The following is a 25,658-nucleotide window of genomic DNA, read 5'->3' as shown; positions in this document are numbered from 1 at the left end:
GTTGATAAGATATTATAAACAATGAATTATGATTAAGATGTTCTATTATGTTTACATATGTTAGATACCATGTCATTGAAGTAATTTTATATCATAATTGACTAACGTTATTTAATGTAGTACCAAAGATAACATTTTTAATTTTGATTCGGTAATATATTTGTTTTAAGAGAAAAAAAATAAAAAATAAAAATAGTACCAAAGATAACATTTTTAATATAATTAATCTCAATTAATACATGTTAGTTGCTTGTGTCAAGCTTCACTGATTGATCACTGCATATACACAGCGTGTGTGGTTTACAGTTGTCATCTCCCTTCTTTACCCAGCTATCTACCTTATCTCTTATGAAGATTTTTACCGATTATGTATTTAGTGTCCTGCTCTGCTGTGGTACGTGGCACGAGCAACAGTTAAGCTCATCGAACTCAGCGTTGCATCCTACGGTCAGAGTTTGTCTTAAGTCGGGTTCAAGCTATCTCTCGGCTGCTTGGTCTCATTTCCGATCTTCGTCCCGGACTCCGTTCTGCCTTTCTCCGTGCCTTCCGTGGCGCTGGTTCTGCCTTCGGCTCAGGGCCGGGGACTCGATGCGTGGACTCCACTGCAAGGTCACAGGTTTACCCCCGCGCTGCAACTTCCTGGTGAAGGCAAGGTAACCCAGTTAAGTTGATTGACCTTAGGTACAGTTTCTTTTTGTTGTTTTCATCGTTTCCCTTTCTCATCGCTAAGCAGCTGTGGTGATTTCTACAGGTTCTTCTCCAGAGGATCCGGGCTACTTTTCAAAGCAGAGAACTGTGCTTCCAGCCAAATTCCTCCGCTCGCCATTTCTCGGGTAAGCAACTACCGCGGTTTCTTGGTTGCTTGGAACTGGATGGTTCGTCTCTTAAGGCATTCTGCCTGTTAGCTCTTAGATTTCCAAAGTTGAATGTGTGGGAAGTGGTGAAGTTCGGACAGCTCTGCGCTGTTGCTGGGTACTCTTTCCCGTTGTATTGAAGGATGCGGCTGACATTTAAATCTAAGGAGTCTAATGCCCATTGAGGTATCTGTAAACTGATTCCTGAGCTCTTAGTTTAAGTCCGTTTTCCGGGCAGACCTTGCAATCCCTTCAGGAAGGGGTTAGGTCTGGTTAGCTCCGCTTGTTACTAAGTTTACTGTTTGGTACACGGAGATGTTAAATTATCTAAGAAATGCACTCTGTTTTTGTATAGCACGGTTTCCTATTTTAGGCGTGCAACCAAGGGTTTTTGCTTGCTTAATTCAACACTATGCCTAGTCTATGCCTAGTCTGGTGCATTATTTGTACTCTGATATAATTGTATGATTACCTTATTTGATATTAATCCTGTGCCGAGAATAGAAAATTTGATGTTAAAGAATACCAATAAGCTTCATTTAAGCTACTTGACTGAAAGAATCAATTTGTTACGGGTTCACCATTCTGAATACTAAGTACTCTTTTATTTTGCTGCTGTTTCACATCAGTTAAAGTTTCATGTGAGAGTGTTATATGTTTTCTTCCTTCGATGCTGAGGGTTTCCCTTACTACAAGGGGTTCATAAAGTTTCTTGTATTTGTCGGATCAAATGCAAATGTGATCTCCTGATCGTTTTGGGCCGAATCGGTTCCAGGTTATGGGTTGTCGACCCTCGATCCTTCCGAGTCTTCCGGTTAATATGTACAACTTCTTTCCCTGTTAATGAGACGCCAGTAATTACTGGTTATGCACTGCTGTTACCGAGTCGTTTTAGTTCCGCGCTTGTTTCCTCAGGAGTTGATTTTGTGAATCTTTAATTATCTTATCCGGATAGGTATCTGTTTAGTGTTCGTAATACTCTGCTATCTTGTAGAGTTGGCTCGGCCCTTAAACTCAAGCAGTCTTCTGGAAACTATTGTCACAGAAGAGGTTATTATACTTGCTTAGGGTTTGTCACGGAAAGCCTTGATACATCCTTTGTTCAAGTCTCAGGTCTTTCTCTCTATAATACTAATCTCTGACTGTTATTTTTTTAAGAGTTCACACAGTGTAAAGCTAGCCTCCTGCCCGCTTGTATTTCAGTTTTTCCTTAAACCGTAAAAGACAGTTCCATATAACATATTTGTATTTGGGATATATTGTTTCTCCCCATCTACTCTTTCTGTATCTTATTCTGGGTTTCTGAAATTTCCTTTCAAAGGTAGACACTTCTTTGAATTTTTGCATGACTTGCTTTAAAAAAAATTTGTTTATCTACCATCATAGTGAAATTCTGTGGATATGGCCTCTATCAATACACTTGATAAAATATAATAAGTAAGGAAAAAACAAAGGCTCTCTCTTCTTTAGTTGTTGACTTTATTTGTAAGAATTTTATTTATGGCCTTGAAAAATCCTTGATCATGTTGGGACTTTGTTTCTGAATAGCATGGTTTTAGAAGATTGAGGAGAGAAAAGAACATGGAATCTGCAGTTATATTTACATAGAAGTCACTCGGCATCTAGACAAGAATGTATGAAATTAAACAGCATCAACACCATATATGGTGTAAACACAACAACATTTTTCAGCACTTTTGGTATGTTGCAGTCATTTCAAGAAAGGCTTATATAATCTTGAAAGAATATGTGATAATTAATTAACAACTATTGATTTAAAATTATAAAAGACATAGGGGAATACTTGATGGTCCTCTGTTTATTTAGATGTTACAAAAAGCTTAGCTACGATGATTTAAGAGTACGAATGGGAGCACTCACTGATCTATGAAAATCTGTGTTTCAAATGCCAGTTGTGAGCATTTACCATGGGTATGGTCGCCTTAAATAGGCATTACCGATATCAATTTGGTCATGATACTGCATGAGTACTGTAATCAATATCAATATCTGATACTGCATTTTCCAATCACTTTGATCTACATCCTAATTTAAGCTAGTTTTTTTTTTCCCTTCTCATGTCCTAATTTAAGCTAGTTTTTTTTTTGCTTCTCATGTCCTATTATAATTGCATTCTTAATATTGAGCTGTTTGACCTGCCTTGCCCTAAGTTTCATGCGAGAATTAAAAATCTGATTATGGTCGGTCTTCTTGGTTGCTAACCGTTGTTACATATTATATCCTTACTTTGTGAATTATGAATTATATGAAGATCGGATAAAATTGTGAATTATGTTTTAAAGGACGGGGATTGTTCTTACACTTCCAGAGCTTCGATGAATCCTTTTGGTTCTATATTGTTTCAGGGTGCTTCATTCCTGTATTTGGGGAGGTTATTGACACGATTTGGAGCGGGACTCATCTCCTTCACTGTAAGTAGGTCCTCATTTCTTAGGGAAAAATCCCACAGTATTTGGTTATTGGCTTTTTTCTTGACGTAATCTATGAAATTTGTGTTTGAATTGGGCCATGATTTTGGAGTTTTTCTAATCCTGATTTCAGATGATTGCTTCAAACTTTGACTCACTGATCCGTACAACTTTTACATTTTTTGAGCAGCTTCAGCTTCAGCTTCTTTGTGAAAATCAACACCTTTCTCTTCAACTTAATTTTTATGGTTTCCTTCCAAGTCTTATTAGCCAGACATTCTTGATGTATATTATTGGAAATAATAGAAGTCAGGAACTTAGATAATCCTGGGCTTTCCATTAAAGCGGGTAAACATGGATTTCTGTTGTCGGAGAGTAATAAAACCATTCGACGACAGTCTGTCTAATATCCTACGGGGCCAGGCTCTCTAGCCATTCAGGTTAGTCAATCTTTGGGAATGGTTTATGCACTTTTTCATTATACTTGTAATCTTGATACACATAAGCACATGGTTTGGTTTTAGTGTATAAGAATTAAAATCATCGCATAATTTAATTATTTGAAATTTGAGGTTGTGATTTTTTGTTTTTTGGGGGCAAATTTAGTAAAAGAATTGTGGATGTTATTGTGTTTTTTTATATTTAAAATATATTTTTGACTTTATAAACAAATTCAAGGTTTTAAAAGAATTGTGGATGTTGTGTTTTTTTATATTTAAAATATATATTTGACTTTATAAACAAATTCAAGGTTTTAAAAGACTTGATTTTTGAAGTACTGTGATGTATAAATTAAATAACTTAAAATTAAGATTGAAAGACATCTTTAATTTTAAACAAAATTAATAAAAAATATACCCAAAAAACAAATATACAAATTTATCATTTTCCTAATTTTTAAAAGTGCTAATATAATGGATAAACATTTGTTTACCACGATCAGGTTGTTAGGTTTATTTACTAAATTTCCAATAAAATCAATCAAAAAATATACCCAAAACAACAACATAAAAATTTAGTCTCCTCATTTTTTAAATTTATTATATTAACATAATGGATCAATTCCTCCTTTACCAACAAAAGGTGGAAACAACAACATAAAAATTTAGTCTCCTCATTTTTTAAATTTATTATATTAACATAATGGATCAATTCCTCCTTTACCAACAAAAGGTGGGTTCTATTCCACCCTGCACTACTCTAAATTAACTAACCTGAATTCATCTTAAATCTAAATCTACTAAATGCTAAAAAGATCAACTCCTATCTATAATAAATTTTATCAAACATTTAAATAAACTTTATTATAACAAATACTATGAATTAATAAATTAAATTAATTTTATAATTTAATTTAACTTTATAATTAAAATTAATTTTTATTTTTTTTTCAAATCAAAATCAAAATAAAAATAAAAATATTTATTTGACATCACAACAAAACTATCATACCAGATTAAAAAATACCTCTTTATCCAACGAACAATAACTAATATTATACAATATTTAAATAAAATATATTCATTACTCTATTTTGCTCCCTGAATATTATCTTTTAAAAGGACAGTTTGGATTCAATATTGCTTCTAAATAGAAAAAACCAATTAGATTTTATATTGCCATTAAAGTAATAAATGATCTTTTACGTGTATTCGTTCAATGACTAAAAGAATCTTTACGTGTATTCGTTCCATGACTAAGTGACTCTTTTATATTTTGTTATTAGAAATACAAGAACAAAAGGTTTCGGATTCTATACGATATATAGATAAATAATCTTTTTATTAATTTTATAAAAGTATTTATTTAGAATAATATTAAAAATAATTATTATAAATTTAGTTTTAAATTATATATTTTGAGTAGTTTTAATCGTCAAAGCATATATTTTCCCTTAAAAAAATGTTAGGTTTAAAATCAGAAAGATGGAATATGTATGTTAGGTTTAAAATCAGAAAGATGGAATATGTATGTTTTAATAAATTTAGCAATTAAATTACTAAATTAGATAATAATAATAATCTAGTTAGTTATAATCAATAAACACACAAGTTCTTGCTTGAAAATTAATTAAATTAGTTTAGATTCTTTTAATAAGTGAATCAGAAAGATAGAATATGTATGTTTTAATAAATTTAGCAATTAAATCACTAAATTAGATAATAATAATAATCTACTTTTTTATAAAAAAATTAGTTATAATCAATAAATACACAAGTTTTTGCTTGAAAATTAATTAAATTAGTTTAGATTCTTTTAATAAGTGAATCTAATGACTTGCGAACCTCATTGAGAGTGAAAAGAGATTTGATCCCTTGCAACTAGTAGTAGATCCCAAATTAAGATGGATCTTAGCTAGTTTAATATTAGTTTTTATTAAATCTATTATAATGTGTACATAAATTTCTCTCCAATTTATGTTTAAAAAAAATTATATATATATTTTTAAATATATATTATATATTTATAAGTGTTTTTAAACTTTTTTCACTTTATATTGAAACGAAATCAATTTAGATCTATTTTAATAATTGAATCTCATGACTTGCAAACTGTCATATCCCTCTCGTAAATAACTCAAGGTAAATCGATCAGTTATGAAATAGTAATTTTAAAAGTTACGCATCAGTTACAAAAACTCATTCTTGATATTAAGAAACAAGATTGAAGATGAAATGGGAGAGGAGGGAATCCGAGGGCGTTTTGGGGGTTACGTCTTAAGAGCGACCATCGATTATTAGTGAGAAGACTCTGTTGCAATACCAATTTTTGCTTGAACCTACAGCCAGGTAAGCTTGATGGAGGTTTGTTCCGGAGGTTGTACGGATTGAACTGCTATGAGACACTTCCTCTTCAAACCCCTGTTCACATTTACCAAAACCTGAAGGAGGGCGAGTAAGGGTTTGGCATCATACATCTTTCATCTAAAGTACATGCTCTTTAAGGTAAGCTTTTGTTCCTTTTTCTCAATGTTTGCCTTTGCAGTGAGTCTCTTATTGTGCCCTCCTTTGCTTGCGTGTTTAACACAAAAGTAATACATCAAGAGGACAGAGTAGGGTTCGTTCTAGTATTCTTCTGTATGTAGGGGTTTCATGGCACGACGTCTTGACATGAAGGTTCTTTCCTCCACAAGTGTAAGTTTCTGGGCGTTTCTCTGATGAAGCTAGGAATCTTTTTATCGTTTTGAATATTTCTCGATAAAGAAAGAATTTTAGTGCATGCAGTAAAAGAATGATTGTTTTATATGTTTTCTTGGTAAGAAAATATGTTAATGCATGCAGTAAAAGAATGATTGTTTTATATGTTTTCTTAGTAAGAAAATATGTTAATGCATGCAGTAAAAGAATGATTATTTTATATGTTTTCTTGGTAAAGAAAATACGTTAGTGCATGCAGTAAAAGATTGAATATTTAACATGTTTTTTTGGTAGAGAAAATATGTTAAAGATTGGTTATTTTATATATGTTTCTTGGTGATAAAAAAAGGTAGTTCTTCTTAGAAAGACTACATGTGAGTCTTGTGTGTGAAATGCTGGTCTATTGTCATTTTCTTGGATTAAAATCCTTGCTAAATATAGCTAAAATATCTTCTTTTTTTCCCAGGAAAAAAACGAACTTTCTTATAAGATATAAAAAAGTTACAATGCTTTTGAGTTAACATTCTGCATAAACTGCCTGTTTAGGAGCCGAGACTCCTCTGGTAGGATCATTAGCGCCCCTACAGGGCTCTAAAAACATCTGCTGAACCCGGCTTTTACAGCCATTTCTAATTTGCATGTACTCTCAAGGAAAAAACCGCAGTGCTTCCTGGGCCTCCATACATATGGAAAACAACCCAGGATCAAAGCATAAAAGTTTGACCAGCATATAGTTCGCTCTTTAAACCAGAGCTTATAAAAACATAAGAGTAAAATTATCAGTTTGGAACGTTGTCATCTTGTTCTAACCGCTAACAGGAAAAAAACCAGCGCATATAAAAGAGCATCTTTTGTGGAAGATTTATATATTTGGAGCTTGATCCGACACACGGATCTGATCATGTTCCTGTTCAGTTATTCTCCAAGCACCCACAGCCTGCCGCAAGCCTTCTTTAGAAAATCTATCCGCTTCCTCATTGAATTCCCTGTATATGTGAGCAATTGAGAAAACATTAAACTGCTGTTTTAAGGTTTGGATCTCTTCAAGTAATGGCAACAACAAATAGTTCTGACATCTATGCTTCCCCAAAACCCAATTTATAACATTCAGCGAATCACCGAAAATCTGAACTGTGAGGATATGTTTGTGAACAAGCCAACATAGGAGCAGTTTAAGAGCAGTGAGTTCAGCGAAATTATTTGTCCCCCTTCCAATTCCCACCGAAGCTTTGAGAGAATGTGAACCACTAAGGTGGATGCACAATCCGGCCCCCGTGTAGTCATTTTGAGCAGCCCCGTCAAAAAAAGCCCACGGGATCCCTTCTCTGATGCATGGTTCCTTCCGCGGGGTAGCGTTTGTAGAAACCTCCTTTATAGGTATGCTTTCAAGGATGGCACTGCTTTGAATGGCAATAGCTGTCCCCGGAGTCAGCTGCTCACAGAAGATGCTTCGGTTCCTAGCAATCCAGATACCCCAGCAGATGATGGGAGGTAAATTCCTTAAATTCCTCTCTTGAAAGTGATTCCACCAGTATTCCCAAGCTGTGGTCAAACAGTCACCTTCCCATCTGATTTTTACATTTATCAATCTTTCCACTTCAGCCCACACCTGTTTTGTAAAGGGGCAAAGGATGAACAGATGCGAGATGGATTCAGACTCAGTGAAACACAAAGGGCATCTACCAGGTCCTTGTTTGAAGCGAGCTTGCAGAACTTCCCATGTAGGGATCTTATAATTTAAGGCACACCAGAAGAAAATTCTTGCTTTTTTAGGACACTTTAGCTTAAATAAAGGTTTTGACCACCAGACTGGCGGGTTCCAGCCTTTATTCTTCATCAGTAAGCTATAGCCAGCCTTTGGCGAATATAAGCCTGTCTCCGCATGAGCCCAAACCAGAGCATCTGATCTGTCCGAGATTCTTACGTTTGATCTTCTAAGTTCTTGGATGAAAGCCTGCCATTCCACTCTCCAAGCAGGATCGATTCCTATCTCGACCTCAGACCTCCAAACCTGTCCCCAAATGGAGTACTGCTCCAAATTTGCAATCTGCCTTAAGTTCCTAATACCAATATCATCCAGGTGATTAAGCATACCAGGGGAAAGAGCGAAACCCTCACTACACCCAACCCAAGGATCCCTTCCAATCCTAACATTTTCTCCATTTCCCACCCTCCAAGCTAGCCCTTGTTCAATAACCTTGAAAGCCTCCGTAGTGGCTTTCCAAATAACAGAGCAGCTTCTTCCTTTTTTATTTGGCATTCTAATCCAATCTTCCAGTGGTGTGGGATCAATGTACTTTCGCCTTACCACCTTTGTCCAGAGATTTTCCATAGTGATAACCCTCCAACCCGATTTTGCAGCTAAAGCCAGACTGAAATCTGTGGGGCTTTTCAAACCCCAACCACCCCAGTCCTTTGGTCTTGCTATCTTGTCCCATGCCACCCAAGGGAGCACGGAATCTTCCTTTGATCCTGACCATAAGAATCTACTACAAATCTGCTTGATTTTGTGAAGAGTTCCTTTTGGAATCCAAGTCAAAGCAGCCCAGAATACCGGAATAGCCTGGAGAACAGCATTTACCAAAGTAAGCCTTCCCGCCCTTGAAAGCCACTTAAAGCTCCAATGAGAAATTTTTTGTTCAATCTTCGCAATTAGCCAATTCCAGTCTTGCTTTCTATAAGAAGATGGTTTTAGCCAAAAACCCAGATATTTGAAGGGCTGCTCCATATTACAGGTGCCAAAGGGCAGCTGGCCTGCGATCATATTCTCCTCTTGTCTATTGAAACCTTCAAAAATAAGTTGTGACTTCCTCTCGTTTATTTGGAGCCCTGTAGCCTTTAGGAACAGATCAAGAATGCGCTTAATCTCTAAAATTTCATTTAAGTTCCCATTTGTAAAAAGAAGAATATCATCAACAAAGAGCAGGTGAGTAATAAACAGGTTGACAGCAACTTCCAAACCTTTTACCAAACCTGATTGTTTTGCCTTTGCCATAAGCCTGCTCAAGCCTTCCGCAGCAAGAAGGAAGAGAAGAGGAGAAAGTGGACATCCTTGGCGCAGTCCTCTTTGGCTTCTAAAGAATTGGGAAGCAGCTCCATTAATCAGGACAGCAAAGTTTACATTTGTGACACATCCCATAATCCAGTTTATGAAACCCACCTGGAACCCTAAATGTGTCAGCAGTAGCTTTAAATACATCCAACTGACCCTGTCATATGCTTTTGATAGGTCTATTTTAAGCACTGCCCCCTTCTTGTTTGCTTGCCTTAAACTGTGAATAGTTTCTTGAGCTACCCCTATAGCTTCATGAATTTGCCTCCCATCCAAGAACCCAAATTGTTCCTTTGAAATACAGCCAGATAAAAAGGGTTTCAAGCGAACAGCAATGATCTTTGCAATAATCTTGTAAATGGTATTGCACAGAGAGATAGGCCTAAAATCTTCAAAAGAGCCAGGATCTTCTTTTTTAGGGATAAGTGCAATGAAAGTTGCATTGAAAGGACCATAGATTTCCCCTTTAACTCTAGATTCTTCAACTACTTCAGTAAGCTCAGCCCCAATAGATTCAAAGAAATGTGCAAAAAGTTCTATGGTCCATCCATCGGGTCCTGGGCTTTTGTCTTTTGGCATAGACTTTATTACATGTTCTACTTCTTCCTTTGTCACTTCTCTGAAAAGATCATCCGCATCTTCCTCCTCCACAAACCGAGGGAAAGCCTGGGCAGTTCTAATAATTTCAGGCAAAGAAATGTCCCCCGGATCCGAGAAGAGAGAGTGAAAATGAGATTTCCCCATAGAGGACAGTTCCTCAAAAGATGAAGCCTCCCTGCCTTCAGCATCCCTTAGCTTCCATATAGTGTTTGCATTCCTCCTCCCTTTTGCAAAGTTATGGAAGAATTTAGTATTTTCATCCCCTGCTTTCAACCAAATAGCCCTACTTTTTAATCTCCACTCCTCTTCTCTTTCCAATAGGATCTTCGCCCTTCTCTTTTCCAGAGCCAGAATTCTTTCTTTCGACTCCTGAGATGAATAAGAATCGTTTGCTGGATCTTCGAGAGCCCCCAGTGCCTCATCAATACTCACTAAATCTTCCACTTGCTTTTTCCTCCTCGCTGCTGCCCATTCAATTGTAGCTTTTTTTAGTCTTTTGAGGTTCTCCAAGAACCGGCCAGCTTTATTCACCGAATGCTCCTGGCTTGCATGTCTCCAAGTCTCATTAAAAAGCTTGATGTATGATTCCTCCTGAAGCCAAGAAGCATTGAATTTGAAAGGCGCCGCAGGTTTTGAGGGTGGCTTGGAGAACTCCAGAAAGATAGGAAAATGGTCTGAGTTTCCCCCATCACCCACCCATTGACGGAACAGAGGAATACCAGAGGCCAATCTTTCATTTATAAGGAAACGATCTAGTCTTTTCGCAATTCTGTCTTCCCCCGTTCTTCTATTTCTCCATGTAGGTTTTGCTTTAATGATATTGACATCAATCAGATGATGTGAGAGAAGGATATTTGAGAAGAAGTCAGTCAATGGATCCTCCCTCGCAAGAGGCCCCCAGGCTTCAGCAATTCCCATCGAGAAATTTAGGTCTCCCCCAATGATAAGATTTCTGTCTTTTAACAAGTCTTTTGAGAGAAGGTCGTTCCAGAAAGAGACCCGACCCTGACAAGGGCCGTAGACATTTACAAACAGCAGAGGGATGTCGAAATCAGGGGATACCACCTCCACTCCCAACACATTTGGTAACCCCCAGGAGCTTAAGACCTTCAGTCTTCCCTTTTTAAAACCCAAGGCTAGTCCTCCTGAATGTCCACTAGCATCTGCAGCTATGAATACCCATCCTGGAAAAAGAGAGCCCAAGGAGGATTCAACATCCGAACCTTTTCCCAGAGTTTCTTGAAGGAAGACTATGTCCGGGTTGTTTCGAGCAATAAGATCTTTTAAAGCTAGTTTTTTGGGTTTACTAGCTAAACCCCTGCAGTTCCATGAAAGGCAAATCATTTTATAACAGACTCTGGGGGTTTTGCTGCTCTAAGCGCCCCGGGAATTGTCATCTGTTTCCCATCTGCTACATCAAAAACGGCTTTTGCTTGAGTTTTTGAAAACATGGATTTTCTTCCTCTACCCTTCTTTGGGCAGGATTTTGGAGTTTCAGTGCCCAAACCACCAACAGGGTCCAAAAGCTCCTTCGAGCACCCCGGTTTTTTGCTATGAGATCTAAGATTATATTGACATCCACCAGAAGAGGCTCCAACACCGGAAACCAAAGGAGGGAAATCCTCACAGTTCAGATTTAAGGAGGGAAGATCAGACGTGATATTTTCAATATTTTGCATAACAGACTTAACATTTTCTAACTTAGAAACCCCCCCTTCAACAGATTCAGAACAAGAGACAGAGGTATGATGAGGAAATAGCATACCCGGTTGATCTTCCGCTGAGACCGCAACCGGAACAGAAGGAGAGGGGTCCAGAGTTGGTTGGTCCTCAGACAAAATCCTCGCATCTCCGTCGTCCTTGAGCTTCCCTTCCATTGTCTGCTGCAGTTGCTCCTCCACAGGCTTCCCATCTGGAATGACCTCCTCCTGCTCGCTCCCGACCCGCCTGCTACTCCTTTCCCACTCCTTTTCATCTCTATAGGTCCTCCTCTTCCTCCTACCCAACGGGCAATCTCTTGCCAGGTGCCCATATTCATGGCAGCGATGACAGCGAAACGGGAGTAGTTCATAGTCCAACGGCTGCTCAACCACGTACTCCCTATATCTCAGAGTGATGGATTTTGCCAGTCCCTCCTTGGGATTTAACCTCACCAGAATCCTTGCCACCCCCATTTCGAAAGTGTCAAGATACGATCTATCTGCGTCCAGGTATGTTCCCAAGAGGTTCCCAATAGACTTGAAGACAGAGTCCGCCCAGAGATAAGGAGGGAGACTCGGAGCCCTTACCCAGACGGGAAACTCATCAACCTTCTCTTTTGCTGCATCAAAAAGCGGCGTCCATCTCTTAAAGAAAACCGGTCTGTTCCCAAATTCCCAAATTTTTCCTTCAACCCATTCCATGGCCTCTTTACTGCTGAAACGGGCCATAAACCAACCTTTGACCAGAGAGTTGATCTTGCATGAGGCCGCTGGGGAGTTTGCCCACTGACTCGATGCCCACTGTCTAAGATCTTTGCCGGAGACGGGCCGCCCCCTGATTCTGCCCACCAGAGTAACTTCTGCGATCTCTAGGACGCCATCCACATGCATATCCATATCAAGAACGAGCTCTGAGAAGGTCTTAGTCTTTAAGGGTTTAGCTTTCTTTCTTTTCTCCCCAACCCTTGTCACCTCCGGGTGTGCATTCTGGTCCCCGAGCTCTGGGTCATGTAAACCGTCGTCCCTTTGGGGCCCAAATTCCGGCCTAATAACCTGCACGTCCCCATCCGATGGTGGGGTTTCGACCAAACCCTCAACTGGGCTGCCTACCCCTTCAAACTCCGAGATGACCTTTCCATGAACCGTCCCTGCTGCCGGTGAAGTCGAAACCGTTCCCTGTGAAACTTGTCCGCCTGCTCCGGAGAGCAATCCTACCGACCCACCGATTCCCAAAGGAGGGTTCTCTGTAAAAAGCCCCTTGCTTACTGCAGATGGATGGGTGCCTCTCCCGACCTCCTTCCCTGTAACGTTTAAACCTCCTACCGATCTCCACACCCCTCTGTTCTGGACTGAATTAATTATGTCTTCTAATCCCCCGGATGGACAAAAGATCTTGGCTGGAGATGTTAACTTACCAGACGGCACAGCGGAACATTTGTCTCTCCACGAGCTCAAACCTGACAGTGAGGGTTCCTTCTCATTTCTCCTGCCATCGGTGCCCAAATTGCCCGATAGATCCCAGCTTTCCTCCAACAGACCCTTTGCAAAACTTGCAGCCCTAGTACCAGCCGTCAAAACCGCTCCAGCTCCATTCCTTTCGAGCTTTTCAATCAGCTCTCCAATGTTCTGCTCGCTTAAATCCTTCCCCCACACTGTAAGCACATCCTCTGGCGAAGGGTCAAGCTCCACCGACTCACTAGCAATAACCATTGTAAAAAACCTAGAAGTCCGTAAAATGGTAAAAGACCTTCCAACCGACGCCCGAAAATGCCAGCTGAAAAACTAGCTAAAATATCTTCTTGACAAAAGAAGATGAGACATATAAACTTCTTGAGGACATAGCGTGAAAAGTGGCCAAGTTTTCTTTGAATTAAAATATGTATTTTTATTTAATAAAGGTTTCTTGAAAAGGGATATATGCTATTGCATTGTGATACTAGCTAATCTCTAAGTTTCTTGTGAAATGATTATGCATTACATGCATGATAGAAATAGCTAATGATGTGTTTCTAGGCACATATATATTCATTTCTATAGTTTCTTTTCGGAAAAGAGTGCATACTTCATGTATGAAGATGAAGGCTTTTATGAGAGTTTTCTTGGAAACAAAAATAGAGGTTCCTTTCTTAAAAGACATATGAATAGTGTTCATATCATATCAAGAATCCATACTTGTTTCATGAAAAGATTATGTGCATTGAAGTAAAAGTAATTGTGTTAGGAAAAAATACATGTTGCATGCACATAAGGGTAGCTGTTGTGACATTGGAAATATGATTTTGGGTGTACGTAGAGAAAGCATTAAGTTAACCTTCTTGGAAATATTAATCTCCTGAAAAGATTGTCTTGCTAGATGAGTTGGGTCGATTTCTAGTCTGGTGCATAAATCGACCCAAGTTAACCTTGTTATTGTTTCTTGATTTTTATGCATAAAGATGGGTATTCCTAATATTTTCTTGAAAGAGAAAGCATGAGGAACTTAGTTATAGGAAGATAAAGAAATGGGGTTATAATGACTTCCTTTAAGAAAGAAGTATGTGATTTGTTACATGAAATGATGGTAGTATTCTAGTGAAGGGAATATGTGTTGCATATATTAAAGAAGGGCTATTATGATAAGCTAATGTATGCACAAAGAATATTCATTGTGATATAAGAGTTATGTTCTTTGTACAGCATATGCCTCGGCATCTACAACATGTAATTACTATTAACATCTTCTTAATAGAAATTACGAACTCTATTTTCCACGGAAAAAAAAAAAAAAAAAGAGTTATGTTCTTTGTATGATAGAGAAACTATGTTGAGTTTTCAAAAAATAACTATGTGAAAAGAACATATGTGTTTAAGCATAGAAACAACAGTTTATTACATGTATGAAGATATAACGAATTGTGTTATACATGTTAGTAGAACTAATGAGTTAGATCTCTTAAAGAGAATTATGCATTAGTTTGAATAAACATTGTGGAGGTAAAATGATATTTACTTGAGTATATGTACTAGTTAAATAGTATGTTATGCTTGCTCATGCATATGAATAGTTGTTAAAAGATCTCTTTTAGAGGTTGATTATTGATTCATTAATATGATATCTAATCTTGTTGCTAAAGCTTGTTGACGACAACATTGACAGGAAAGGATGGCGGTTGGTGCCAAAGAAAAGTGATGTTTAACATTGTGGCAGGAAAATGATTAATGGTCCATGCAGATGAGTTCGAGTTGCAGGGTTGTACATTGCTAGAACAATCATGCCACAAGGAATGTTGCATGTGGTGGTATGTAATTAAAAGATTACATGGAAATTATATTAGCTTTTAGCTAGTTATGTGACATTTTAATGATAATTCATTGTAATGATTTTATAACAATGGTTAAGGGATGGAATCCTTTATAAGCCATTGAGTGTGGGGTGAAAACCGTCACAAGTGTTTAATAATAAGATTAAACGTTTGCTGGTTTTCACCCTACAGGGTTTCCAGGGTATATCGATGTTCAATGGTGTGATTGCTTTTTGTGTCAGTTGGATGATGTTGAATCTTTGATGGTGATGTTTTTTTATTTGAAGTGATAATCATAATGTCCTAGTATGTGATTATTTAATATGGTTAAGGAAAAATCATGAAATGGATGCAATGATTCATGAGATAGTTTATGTTATTGCACTACCACAGGGGTGGTTAATGGTTAAGCAACTCACTGTGTTTTATTGCAATTTACTTGATGTACTAATGTACATTATATCTAATGGTTAATGAGGAATGTGGAGTTTTGGATAATTACTTGTGGGTAATTTGTATAAAATATTTTTAACTCCTTGCTTTTACATGCGAGGTTACTGGGGTACATTACAAGTGGCATCAGAGCTAAAGGTTGCAGCACTGGCGCCTTTGGGAATTGGTAAGCGGAAAGGAAATTGAGGTATGTTGTCAGTGGGCATTAACTCAGGTATGAGTTTAACCATTCACATATTGATTTATGTAGTACACTACTTTCGGCATGATAAGTGTGATTTGTGTTTAAACTGTTTTGAGTAGTAAGTAATAAAGTTGCTACATAACTATGTTCATGACATTGGATTCCTGATGAGGATAAAAGACAATAAAAATTTTGTCACACTTAAGAACAATATTGAACACTGATTGAGGAAAGTGACAATCAACTACCAACTTTTGCTTTGCAAATATGACAATAACAATGATGCATTTATTAAACAAGATTGAAGTTACAATGAACGAAACTTAATGAGCCAATGCATGAATATAAATTATGGGGAACATCTTTGAATAGGATGACAAATTGTTTTAAAAGGACATTAGAAGAACCCCTTTAGATATTGAAAATATGCAATGAGTCAAGTAGCGAGACTTGATTGTCATAACTAATTTTGATTAAGTTTTGCTATGGTTTTATTAAGATGATTGGTAGTTGTGATTGGTTAGTGTTGTATGACTAACAAATAGCACTTATGTGCATGAATTGAATTTGATTTAAGCTTATCACAATTCACAAATAAGTGATTATGGTAGTTACTTCATGTATTGGTCTGTTGATGGCAATACATTGAGGGAAATTGGAAATGTTTAGATTGTTAGCTCAACTATTGTTGACATCTATACAGTAATGAATATTGCATATACTTTTATGCATGATAGTATTGTGCCGCAAACTAAAAATATTTGGGAAGTGAATACTTGTTAAATGATGCATATGTATAACTAACGTTGCTGATGGGATTAAGTAGTGGTAGCTTAATAGCAACAAGAAAAACTCGTCACGTAAAATGTTGCAATGAGAATTGCAATCATAAATGAGAAAGAATAAGGTTATATGATATGCATGATTGTGTTATTTGGAAATCAAAATGCATACAACATGTATGTCAGTTGTGTTTCCTATCAATCTAGATGTTGTGGACCCATGTTGAGGGTTAAGTGTAGATGCATGGTATACATGCATGTTTGTTTTGTTAATGATAATGATTATATGGTTCATTATGTAGATTACTTTGGGAAAGAGTGATAAAAGAGAAATTTAACATGCCAGACAGTTGCAGATAGTTGTGAAAGGCTAGAATGCCTTGGGTTGATGGTAGTTACCTACTTGGAGGGGTTGATGGTACTTGTCTACCCGGATTTCTTCTCCTTAGAGATAAATTATCTTAATAAGGGAAAAGAGTTTATGTGGTCATTGGAATTTTTGAGTTGGTTGGCCAGTGGAATTCCATGTTAGCCCTAGTAAGGTCTCTATCAAAGAAACTGTCTAGATGTGAAAATGACAAGATCGGGTTGTGGAAACTAGTTCCCTTGGGTTGGGAATTCCTTAGCCTATTGTGATTCTTATAGCTAAAGAAATTAACTAATTAGCGATATGTTATGTTAAAAATGAATTCTATATATAGTTGTGTAAAATATGTTATGCACATTTAACAGGAAATGAGCTTAGTGCTCAATAAGGAGTCATTGGAAATTTTAAATTCTTTTATCGTATTATTAATCTTGTGAATGTCGTAGTAGGGGCTAAGACAATTTTTACTTGATGCAGTGATTGACTATTGATGATTAGAGAGGTAGGTGCTCTTTTGGTACTTTTAGAAGTACTCTGTGGATGTTTTTAGTGAGAGTTAATTCAGTGTGCATGTGGAGCAGTGACGAGATCTTAAGTACTTGTAAAAGTACTGTGATTTAAAAATCATTTAACATTGCACAATTGATTGATAGTTAAAAGTATTTCATTTGACTCACAATATTATGACTAATGCGATTGAATTTGTTTTTCAAACATTACAGGATTACTTACCATGGAGAGTTGATGGGTTGTCCAACCATTATTAAAATGCTTACGTGAAAGTGCTCATGATTCTCAAGAGTAGATGGTAAGTAATGGTAAGTTGATATAGAGTTTGGTTTTTTGAATTTGAATAAGGGCCAATTGGTGGCAATTAGAACTTACATATTTTTGCAGTTATGAATGCTTATGACTATTGATCTTTCTTATGATTATATCATTATTATTTTGTTTGTTGTCATTTCTTGGAATGAAATCTTTGATTTTAAAGAGGAAGGATCACATTTTGTGTGGTTTAGATAGTATACCATGAGTAAAATCTCAAGTTTCCAACGAGAGATGAACACCGAGGACGGTGTTCTTGTTAGGGGGGGGAGTATGTCATATCCCTCTCGTATATAACTCAAGGTAAATCGATCAGTTATGAAATAGTAACTTTAAAAGTTACGCATCAGTTATAAAAACTTATTTTTGATATTCAAGAAACAAGATTGAGGACGAAATGGGAGAGGAGGGAATCAGAGGGCGTTTTGGGGGTTACGTCTTAAGAGTCGCCATCGATTATTAGTTGGAAGACTTCGCTGCAATCTGGTCAGTTTTTACTTGAACCTACAGCAAGGTAAGCTTGATGGAGGTTTGTTTCGGAGCTTGTATGGATTGAACTGCTATGAGACACTTCCTCTTCAAACCCCTGTTCACATTTACCAAAACCTCTAGGTAAGAGGGCGAGTAAGGGTTTGACATCATACATCTTTCATCTAAAGTACATGCTCTTTAAGGTAAGATTTTGTTCCTCTTTCTCAATGTTTGCCTTCGCAGTGAGTCTCTTACCGTGCCCTCCTTTGCTTGTGGGTTTAACACAGAAGTAATACATCAAGAGGACAGAGCAGGGTTCGTTCTAGTATTTTTCTGTATGTAAGGGTTTCATGGCACAACGTCTTGACATGAAGGTTCTTTCCTCTACAAGTGTCTAAGTTTTTGAGCATTTCTCTGATGAAGTTGGGAATTTTCTTATCGTTTTGAATATTTCTTGGTAAAGAAAGAATTTTAGTGCATGCAGTAAAAGAATGATTGTTTTATATGTTTTCTTGGTAAGAAAATACGTTAATGCATGTAGTAAAAGAATGATTATTTTATATGTTTTCTTGGTAAGAAAATATGTTAATGCATGCAGTAAAAGAATGATTATTTTATATGTTTTCTTGGTAAAGAAAATACGTTAGTGCATGCGGTAAAAGATTGAATATTTAACATGTTTTCTTGGTAAAGAAAATATGTTAAAAATTGATTATTTTATATATGTTTCTTGGTGAAGACAATAAGTAGTTCCTCTTAGAAACACTATATGTGAGTCTTGTGTGTGAAATGCTTGTCTCTTGTCATTTTCTTGGATTAAAATCCTTGCTAAATATAGCCAAAATATCTTCTTGACAAAAGAAGATGAGGCATATAAACTTCCTGAGGACATAGCGTGAAAAGTGGCCAAGTCTTCTTTGAATTAAAATATGTATTTTTATTAATAAAGGTTTCTTGAAAAGGGATATATGCTATTGCATTGTGATACTAGCTAATCTCTAAGTTTATTGTGAAATGATTATGCATTACATGCATGATAGAAATAGTTAATGATGTGTTTCTAGGCACATAGATATTCATTTCTATAGTTTCTTTTCGGAAAAGAGTGCATACTTCATGTATGAAGATAAAGGCTTTTATGAGAGTTTTCTTGGAAACAAAAATAGAGGTTCCTTCCTTAAAAGACATATGAATAGTGTTCATATCATATCAAGAATCCATACTTGTTTCATGAAAAGATTATGTGCATTGAAGTAAAAGTAATTGTGTTAGGAAAAAACACATGTTGCATGCACATAAGGGTAGCTGTTGTGACATTGGAAATATGATTTTGGGTGTACGTAGAGAAAACATTAAGTTAACCTTCTTGGAAATATTAATCTCTTGAAAAGATTGTCTTTCTAGATGAGTTGGGTCGATTTCTAGTCTGGTGCATAAAAATGGTAAGTTAACCTTGTTATTGTTTCTTGATTTTTATGCATAAAGATGGGTGTTCCTAATATTTTCTTGAAGGAGAAAGCATGAGGAACGAACTTATAGGAAGATAAAGAAATGGGGTTATAATGACTTCCTTTAAAAAATAAGTACGTGATTTGTTACATGAAATGATGGTAGTATTCTAGTGAAGGGAATATGTGTTGCATATATTAAAAAAAGGTTGTTATGATAAGCTAATGTATGCACAAAGAATAGTCATTGTGATATAAGAGTTATGTTCTTTGTATGATAGAGAAACTATGTTGAGTTCTCAAAAAATAACTATGTGAAAAGAACATATGTGCTTAAGCATAGAAACAACAGTTTATTACATGTGTGAAGATATAACGAATTGTGTTATACATGTGAGTAGAACTAATGAGTTAGATCTCTTAAAGAGAATTATGCATTAGTTTGAATAAACATTGTGGAGGTAAAACGATATTTATTTGAGTATATGTACTAATTAAATAGTATGTCATGCTTGCTCATGCATATGAATAGCTGTTAAAAGATCTCTTTTGGAGGTTGATTATTGATTCATTAATATGGTATCTAATCTTGTTGCCAAAGCTTGTTGACGACAACATTGACAGGAAAGGATGGCGGTTGGTGCCAAAGAAAAGTGATGTTTAACATTGTGGCAGGAAAATGATTAATGGCCCACGCAGATGAGTTCGAGTTGCAGGATTATACATTGCTAGAAAAATCACGCCATAAGAAATGTTGCATGTGGCGGTATGTAGGTAAAAGATTACATGGAAACTGTATTAGCTTTTAGCTAGTTATATGACATTTTAATGATAATTCATTGTAATGATTTTATAACAATGGTTAAGGGATGGAATCCATTATAAGCCATTGAGTGGGGTGAAAACCATCACGAGCGTTTAATAATAAGATTAAATGTTTGCTGGTTTTTAGCCTACGGGGTTTCCAGGGTATATCAGTGTTCAATGGTGTGATTGCCTCTTGTGTCAGTTGGATGATGTTGAATCCTTGATGGTGATGTTTCTTTATTTGATGTGATAATCATAATGTTCTAGTACGTGATTATTTAATATGGTTAAGGAAAAATCATGGAATGGATGCAAGGATTCATGAGACAGTTTATGTTATTGCACTACCACAGGGGTGGTTAATGGTTAAGCAACTCACTGTCTTTTATTACAATTTACTTGATGTACTAATGTACATTATATCTAATGGTTAATGAGGAATGTGGAGTTTTGGATAATTACTTGTAGGTAATTTGTATATTTTTTTTTAACTCCCTGCTTTTACATGCAAGGTTACTGGGTACATTACACAAACTTCATTGAAAGTGAAAATAGATTTGATCCCTTGCAACTAGTAGTAGATCCCGAATTAAGATAGATATTGGCAAGCTTAATATTAATTTTTATTAAAGCTATTATAATATGTATACATAAATTGCTCTCCATTTTATATTTAAAAAAAAATTATAAACTTTTTAAAAATATATCTTTATATATTCAAAAATGCTTTTAATTTTTTTTCACTGTATATTGAAACAAAATTTCATAGAATTTTCTTTCAAATATATATTTATATATTCAAAAATATTTTAAATAATTTTTATTGATTTAAAATGTGGAATATTTCTCATATATATAATTATGTAACATTGAATTTAAAGTGGTATTTTAACTCTTTTACATTTTAATATTTTTTTGAGTATATTCGTATTTAACTTATTGTTAAAATTGAGATCACATTTAAATTAATGTTTAAACACACAAAATTAATTAAACTTTTTCTCAGTAATGACGACTTATTGACTGATAATATTTTAGACAATATTTGAAAAAAACAACTCAAAATTTAATTTAAAAAAAAAAAAAGTGAACACACTCATAATGAGATAATCTATATGTGGTATATTAATTTTGAACTCTATGACTTGGGGTTTTGCATGAGGAATTCATACTTGGAGAAGCTCCTCAGCATTTGAAGGCAAGATCACTCATAGTGGAAAACAATGGTGGGAAGAGTTTCTTAGAGAGCTTCGTGTGGAAAATAATGGTGGAAAGAGTTTCTAAGATGACTAGATATTGATTATTGAGAGCTTCCCACATAATATTATGAGGATGACAATGGTTGTAGCACATCTTACTATAAAAAAAATATTTAAATATATATGTATAAACACTTATTACTCAATTCTGTAACTTTAGCATTAAATCTCATATGTTTAAGCTATAATGTGGACATAGATATGTGATTGGGAATATCGATGAGTTCGCAAGATGATTAACTTGGATCTAGATTATAGAGTTGATTACGTGCTGTATTGGCTTGACTCCACTTGGCACCTCCTTGAGAGTTGTGATAGTTCTCTCGCCTATCACATGGGATTCGGATTAATGTCGAGGTCCGGCCTACTGCCAAAGAGTTCGGGCATTGAATGTAGGATATATTCACTGCCGGATCCATGGTAGGTGGATCCAACGGCTCTAGAATTTTCCCGTTGTTAACCCTAACATTTCATTGCGTTTCAGCTGGTTGTTATTTTCATTTTGCCTACAACATCTACTGGTTTCGAAACTCTGCAACTCGTTGTGAACGGTAATGGATGCTAAGGTTTTATCAGCGAATCCATTCGGCCAACAAGGGCAAACTGTTGGCTCAGAGCTTCATAACCTACCATCTTTAGGCGAGCTTCTGGTGATAAGGTAAGGTTATCAGTTAATCCTTAGCTTCTTTTCCTGATTCCTCCTTTACCACGATTGGCATCTGTTGATGGTAAGGATGTTGCAGTTATGCCCCATGGAGGTTGTCTCATTTTCTCCCTTGGTCAAGGTGTTAGTACGAGGACGATCTTCTGTGGGAGAACTTCAGGTTTTCCCTGTTATTGTGGATTAACTATTTGAGGTATTTTTTGATATTGGTTTAATGCTTCCATTTGTGTTATTAGGTCCCCAGACCTTCCTTAACTGGAATGATTCTCCTCAAGTAAGCTAGAGTTAATGATTTATATTTATATAGTTGTGAAAGGTTATGAATCTGGAGCTCTAACCCTCTAGATGGTCTCGCAGGTAACCCTCTATCCTTACTATTGGAGCAGAATCACTCTTGGAACGTAACAGAACACAGGTAGCCTAACAGCGTGCCTTCTGTTATGCCTCCAGTTTGGTCTGTTAAGAACCCCGACGACATTGATCTCGATATTTATATTTAGTTGTTGTATAATGGCTAGATTAATGAAGGGTTTGTATAGTTTGTGGTGGGAGGGTTTGTTGGCTCTCAGCGCGGCCAAACCCTCATCGCATTACCAACAGTTCCTATATTTATCGATTGGATTAATATTATGAGGCCTAGACTTTCTATAATGTTTCTTTTTGGTTATAGCAGATCTGCAGTTTGGCTGCACAATACCTTATTGTATAAACTCCTTGTTTTTTTACAGTAAATGAATTTTATGACATACTATGCTTGACTTGATGATGCTTTGTTTTCACATTTAAAGTTTACCATTTCTGAAGGCTTGTTTCTAAATTGTTGTTACGACTTGTTGAGTCTTTGCCCTTTTCTTCGGAATAGGCAGATATTAAAAACGTTCCTTACCGATTTCCTCAGTTTTGTATATATACTCATTTATTTGTGTTAACATTTAGATGGAAGAACCTCTGAGTTCATACTGAAGGTCATTCATGTGTTTGGGGAAATTTTGTTGGTATTTATACTCTTTGATGGTTTCTCCGTTAAATGCATTATGTTTTAAATGTTCTACCTCGATAGCAGATGTCCGGTAAATAATAGGAGTCAGACTTAAGCCCATAATCTCAGAATTATAGTGAACGCAATTTCACGTTTTAGAACTGAAATGAATTTATACTTCATTGTCGGGTTTTTGACTTTCTATGCTATAATTATAGACATTATTGTTCTCTAGTTATGTACTTTTGTGGACAGTTAATTACAGAGTTCAGATCTATATATCGATATTAACAGAGTCTGTATAATTCCTGCATCAATGACACTGTATTGTCTTCATCAGACTTAGAAATTGTAACCCTATATTGCTTTACCCATAATATAATGCTAGGAAAGAAGAATGTACTAAAACCTTTCTATAATAGATATAGCAGAATATATAGAAATATTAATCATAACAGTAATTATCTATCTTAAATACAATAGAGAATACTGATAGACTTAAACATATGTTCCTAATTAAATATTTTTTTCTAGTTGTCAAGTAATAAGAACAGTGTTTGGTTACTTATTTGTTTATGATTATTTTAGAACTATGCAAATAATATTCTTTCTGGAAGGTCTCACCACCCAGCCATGGACCTGGGAATTACGTCTAGTGTCCCCCTTCGAGCACTTTCTACTCCTGACAGTCACTAGACTTAACACAGTCTGGTATCTTGGGCCTCAGGACTATTGTCCAACCTCAAGTCACACACCAATTCGACTATATACCATAGTTTTGTTTTCCCACTGGTTATTCCTGCCCAGCTCAAGGAAAATCCAAGCAGCCCTTCCTGCTTCTTTTCCCCTCCTTTTGGGGAAGAGAGATGGCAAATGTTTCTAACTGTTCAAGGAGTTATTGTAACTATTTCCATTCAGTTTTACTTAATCAAACACTGTTCAATTTCATTAAACAAAATATCATGATGTTTTGGCTTCTCTAGCCTTAATTTTTTAACAACTATGTTAAATAATTTTGCGTAAAACTTGGTAAAAACAAAAGTAAATATTGAGCAACAAAGGGTGTTACGTCTCTCCCCCCTTATGAGGAACACTATCCTCGATGTTCTTCTAAGAAAATAATGTTGGATAGGCCTCCAACATGATCTCCTCTTCCTTCCTAAGTGGCCTCCTCCGGGCCAAAGTGCTTCCATTGCACTTTAACCTGGGGGATGGTTCGCTTCATTATCTGGCCTTAAATTTATCATTTATGTACGTAGTTGTTGTACTACTGTTTCTAGCAGGACAACATTAGCTTGCCGAGACTCCTCCCTTAGCTATATCCATATATTCGGATTGGCCTCTATGTAAGGCACCTTCGGTGGATTTGATATCCTTGGGCTCCTCTACATGTATGTGTGTTGGTGCTTACTTATGTCGCTATGTTCACATTTACTAGCTTAGTTGTTTATTGCATAATAATAAGTATTCTAGCACTTAATTTTCTGTGTAATATTTAACCCAGAAGCCTCACTATGCGAAACTTGGCTTTGATACCATTTGTAACACATCTTACTATAAAAAAATTTCTTTAGATATATATGTATAAACAATTATTACTCAATTCTATAACTTTAGAGTTAAATCTTATATGTTTAAGCTATAATGTGAACATAGATATGTGATTGGGAATATCGATGAGTTTGGAAGATGATTAACTCGGATCTGGATTATACAGTTGATTACGTGTTGTATTGGCTTGAATCCACCTGGCACCTCCTCGAGAGCTATGATAGTTCTCCTCCTTGTCACATGTGGTTCAAATTGATGCCGAGGTCTGACTTGCTACCAGAGAGTTTGGCCATTAAATACAGGACCTATTCACCGTCGGATCCATGGTAGGTGGATCCAACGGCTCTAGACTTTTCCCTTTGTTAACCCTAACATTTCATTGCGTTTCAGCTGGTTGTTATTTTCATTTTTCCTACGACGTTTACTGGTTTCAAAACTCTGCAACTCGTTGTGAACAGTAATGGATGCTAAGGTTTTATTAGCGAATCCATTCTGCCAACAAGGGAAAACCGTCTGCTCAGAGCTTCGCAACCGGTCATCTTCAGGGAAGCTTCCGGTGATAAGGTAAGGTTATCAGTTAATCCTTAGCTGCTTTTCTTGTTTCCACCTTTACCACGAGTGGCATCCGTTGCTGGTAAGGATGTTGTAGGTATGCTCCGCAGATATTGTCTTGTTTTCTTCCTCGGTCAAGGTGTCAATACGAGGACGTTCTTCTGTGTGAGAACTTCAAGTTTGCCCTGTCACTGTGGATTAACTATTTGATGTATTTTTTGATATTGATTTAACGCTTCCATTTGTGTTATTAGGTACCTAGA

The 25,658-nt window shown here is 36.2% G+C and overlaps 1 protein-coding gene across 2 annotated transcripts; it reads left to right on the top strand.

Annotated features, from left to right (window-relative positions):
* The first annotated feature begins 338 nt into the window (after window positions 1–338).
* LOC149145033 (uncharacterized) lies at window positions 339–3,678 on the top strand. Of its 2 annotated transcripts, none has more exons than XM_089449549.1 (4): window positions 339–653; window positions 752–833; window positions 3,221–3,286; window positions 3,474–3,678. In XM_089449549.1, the coding sequence occupies exons 1-4, from the start codon at window positions 349–351 to the stop codon at window positions 3,606–3,608; spliced, it is 588 nt and encodes a 195-aa protein (XP_089305675.1). In that variant the 5' UTR covers window positions 339–348; the 3' UTR covers window positions 3,609–3,678. The 2 variants fall into 2 exon arrangements, with proteins under 2 accessions (XP_089305675.1, XP_089305674.1); XM_089449548.1 differs by having other exon boundaries at window positions 3,417–3,678.
* Window positions 3,679–25,658: the final 21,980 nt, after the last annotated feature.

This window comes from Pinus tabuliformis, chromosome X (genome assembly GCF_031772625.1).
Source record: "Pinus tabuliformis cultivar Carrire ecotype Pingquan chromosome X, CPIR1, whole genome shotgun sequence".
Taxonomy (NCBI): domain Eukaryota; kingdom Viridiplantae; phylum Streptophyta; class Pinopsida; order Pinales; family Pinaceae; genus Pinus; species Pinus tabuliformis.
Note: the sequence above shows the minus strand (reverse complement) of the source record. Positions and strands in the feature narration are given on the sequence as shown.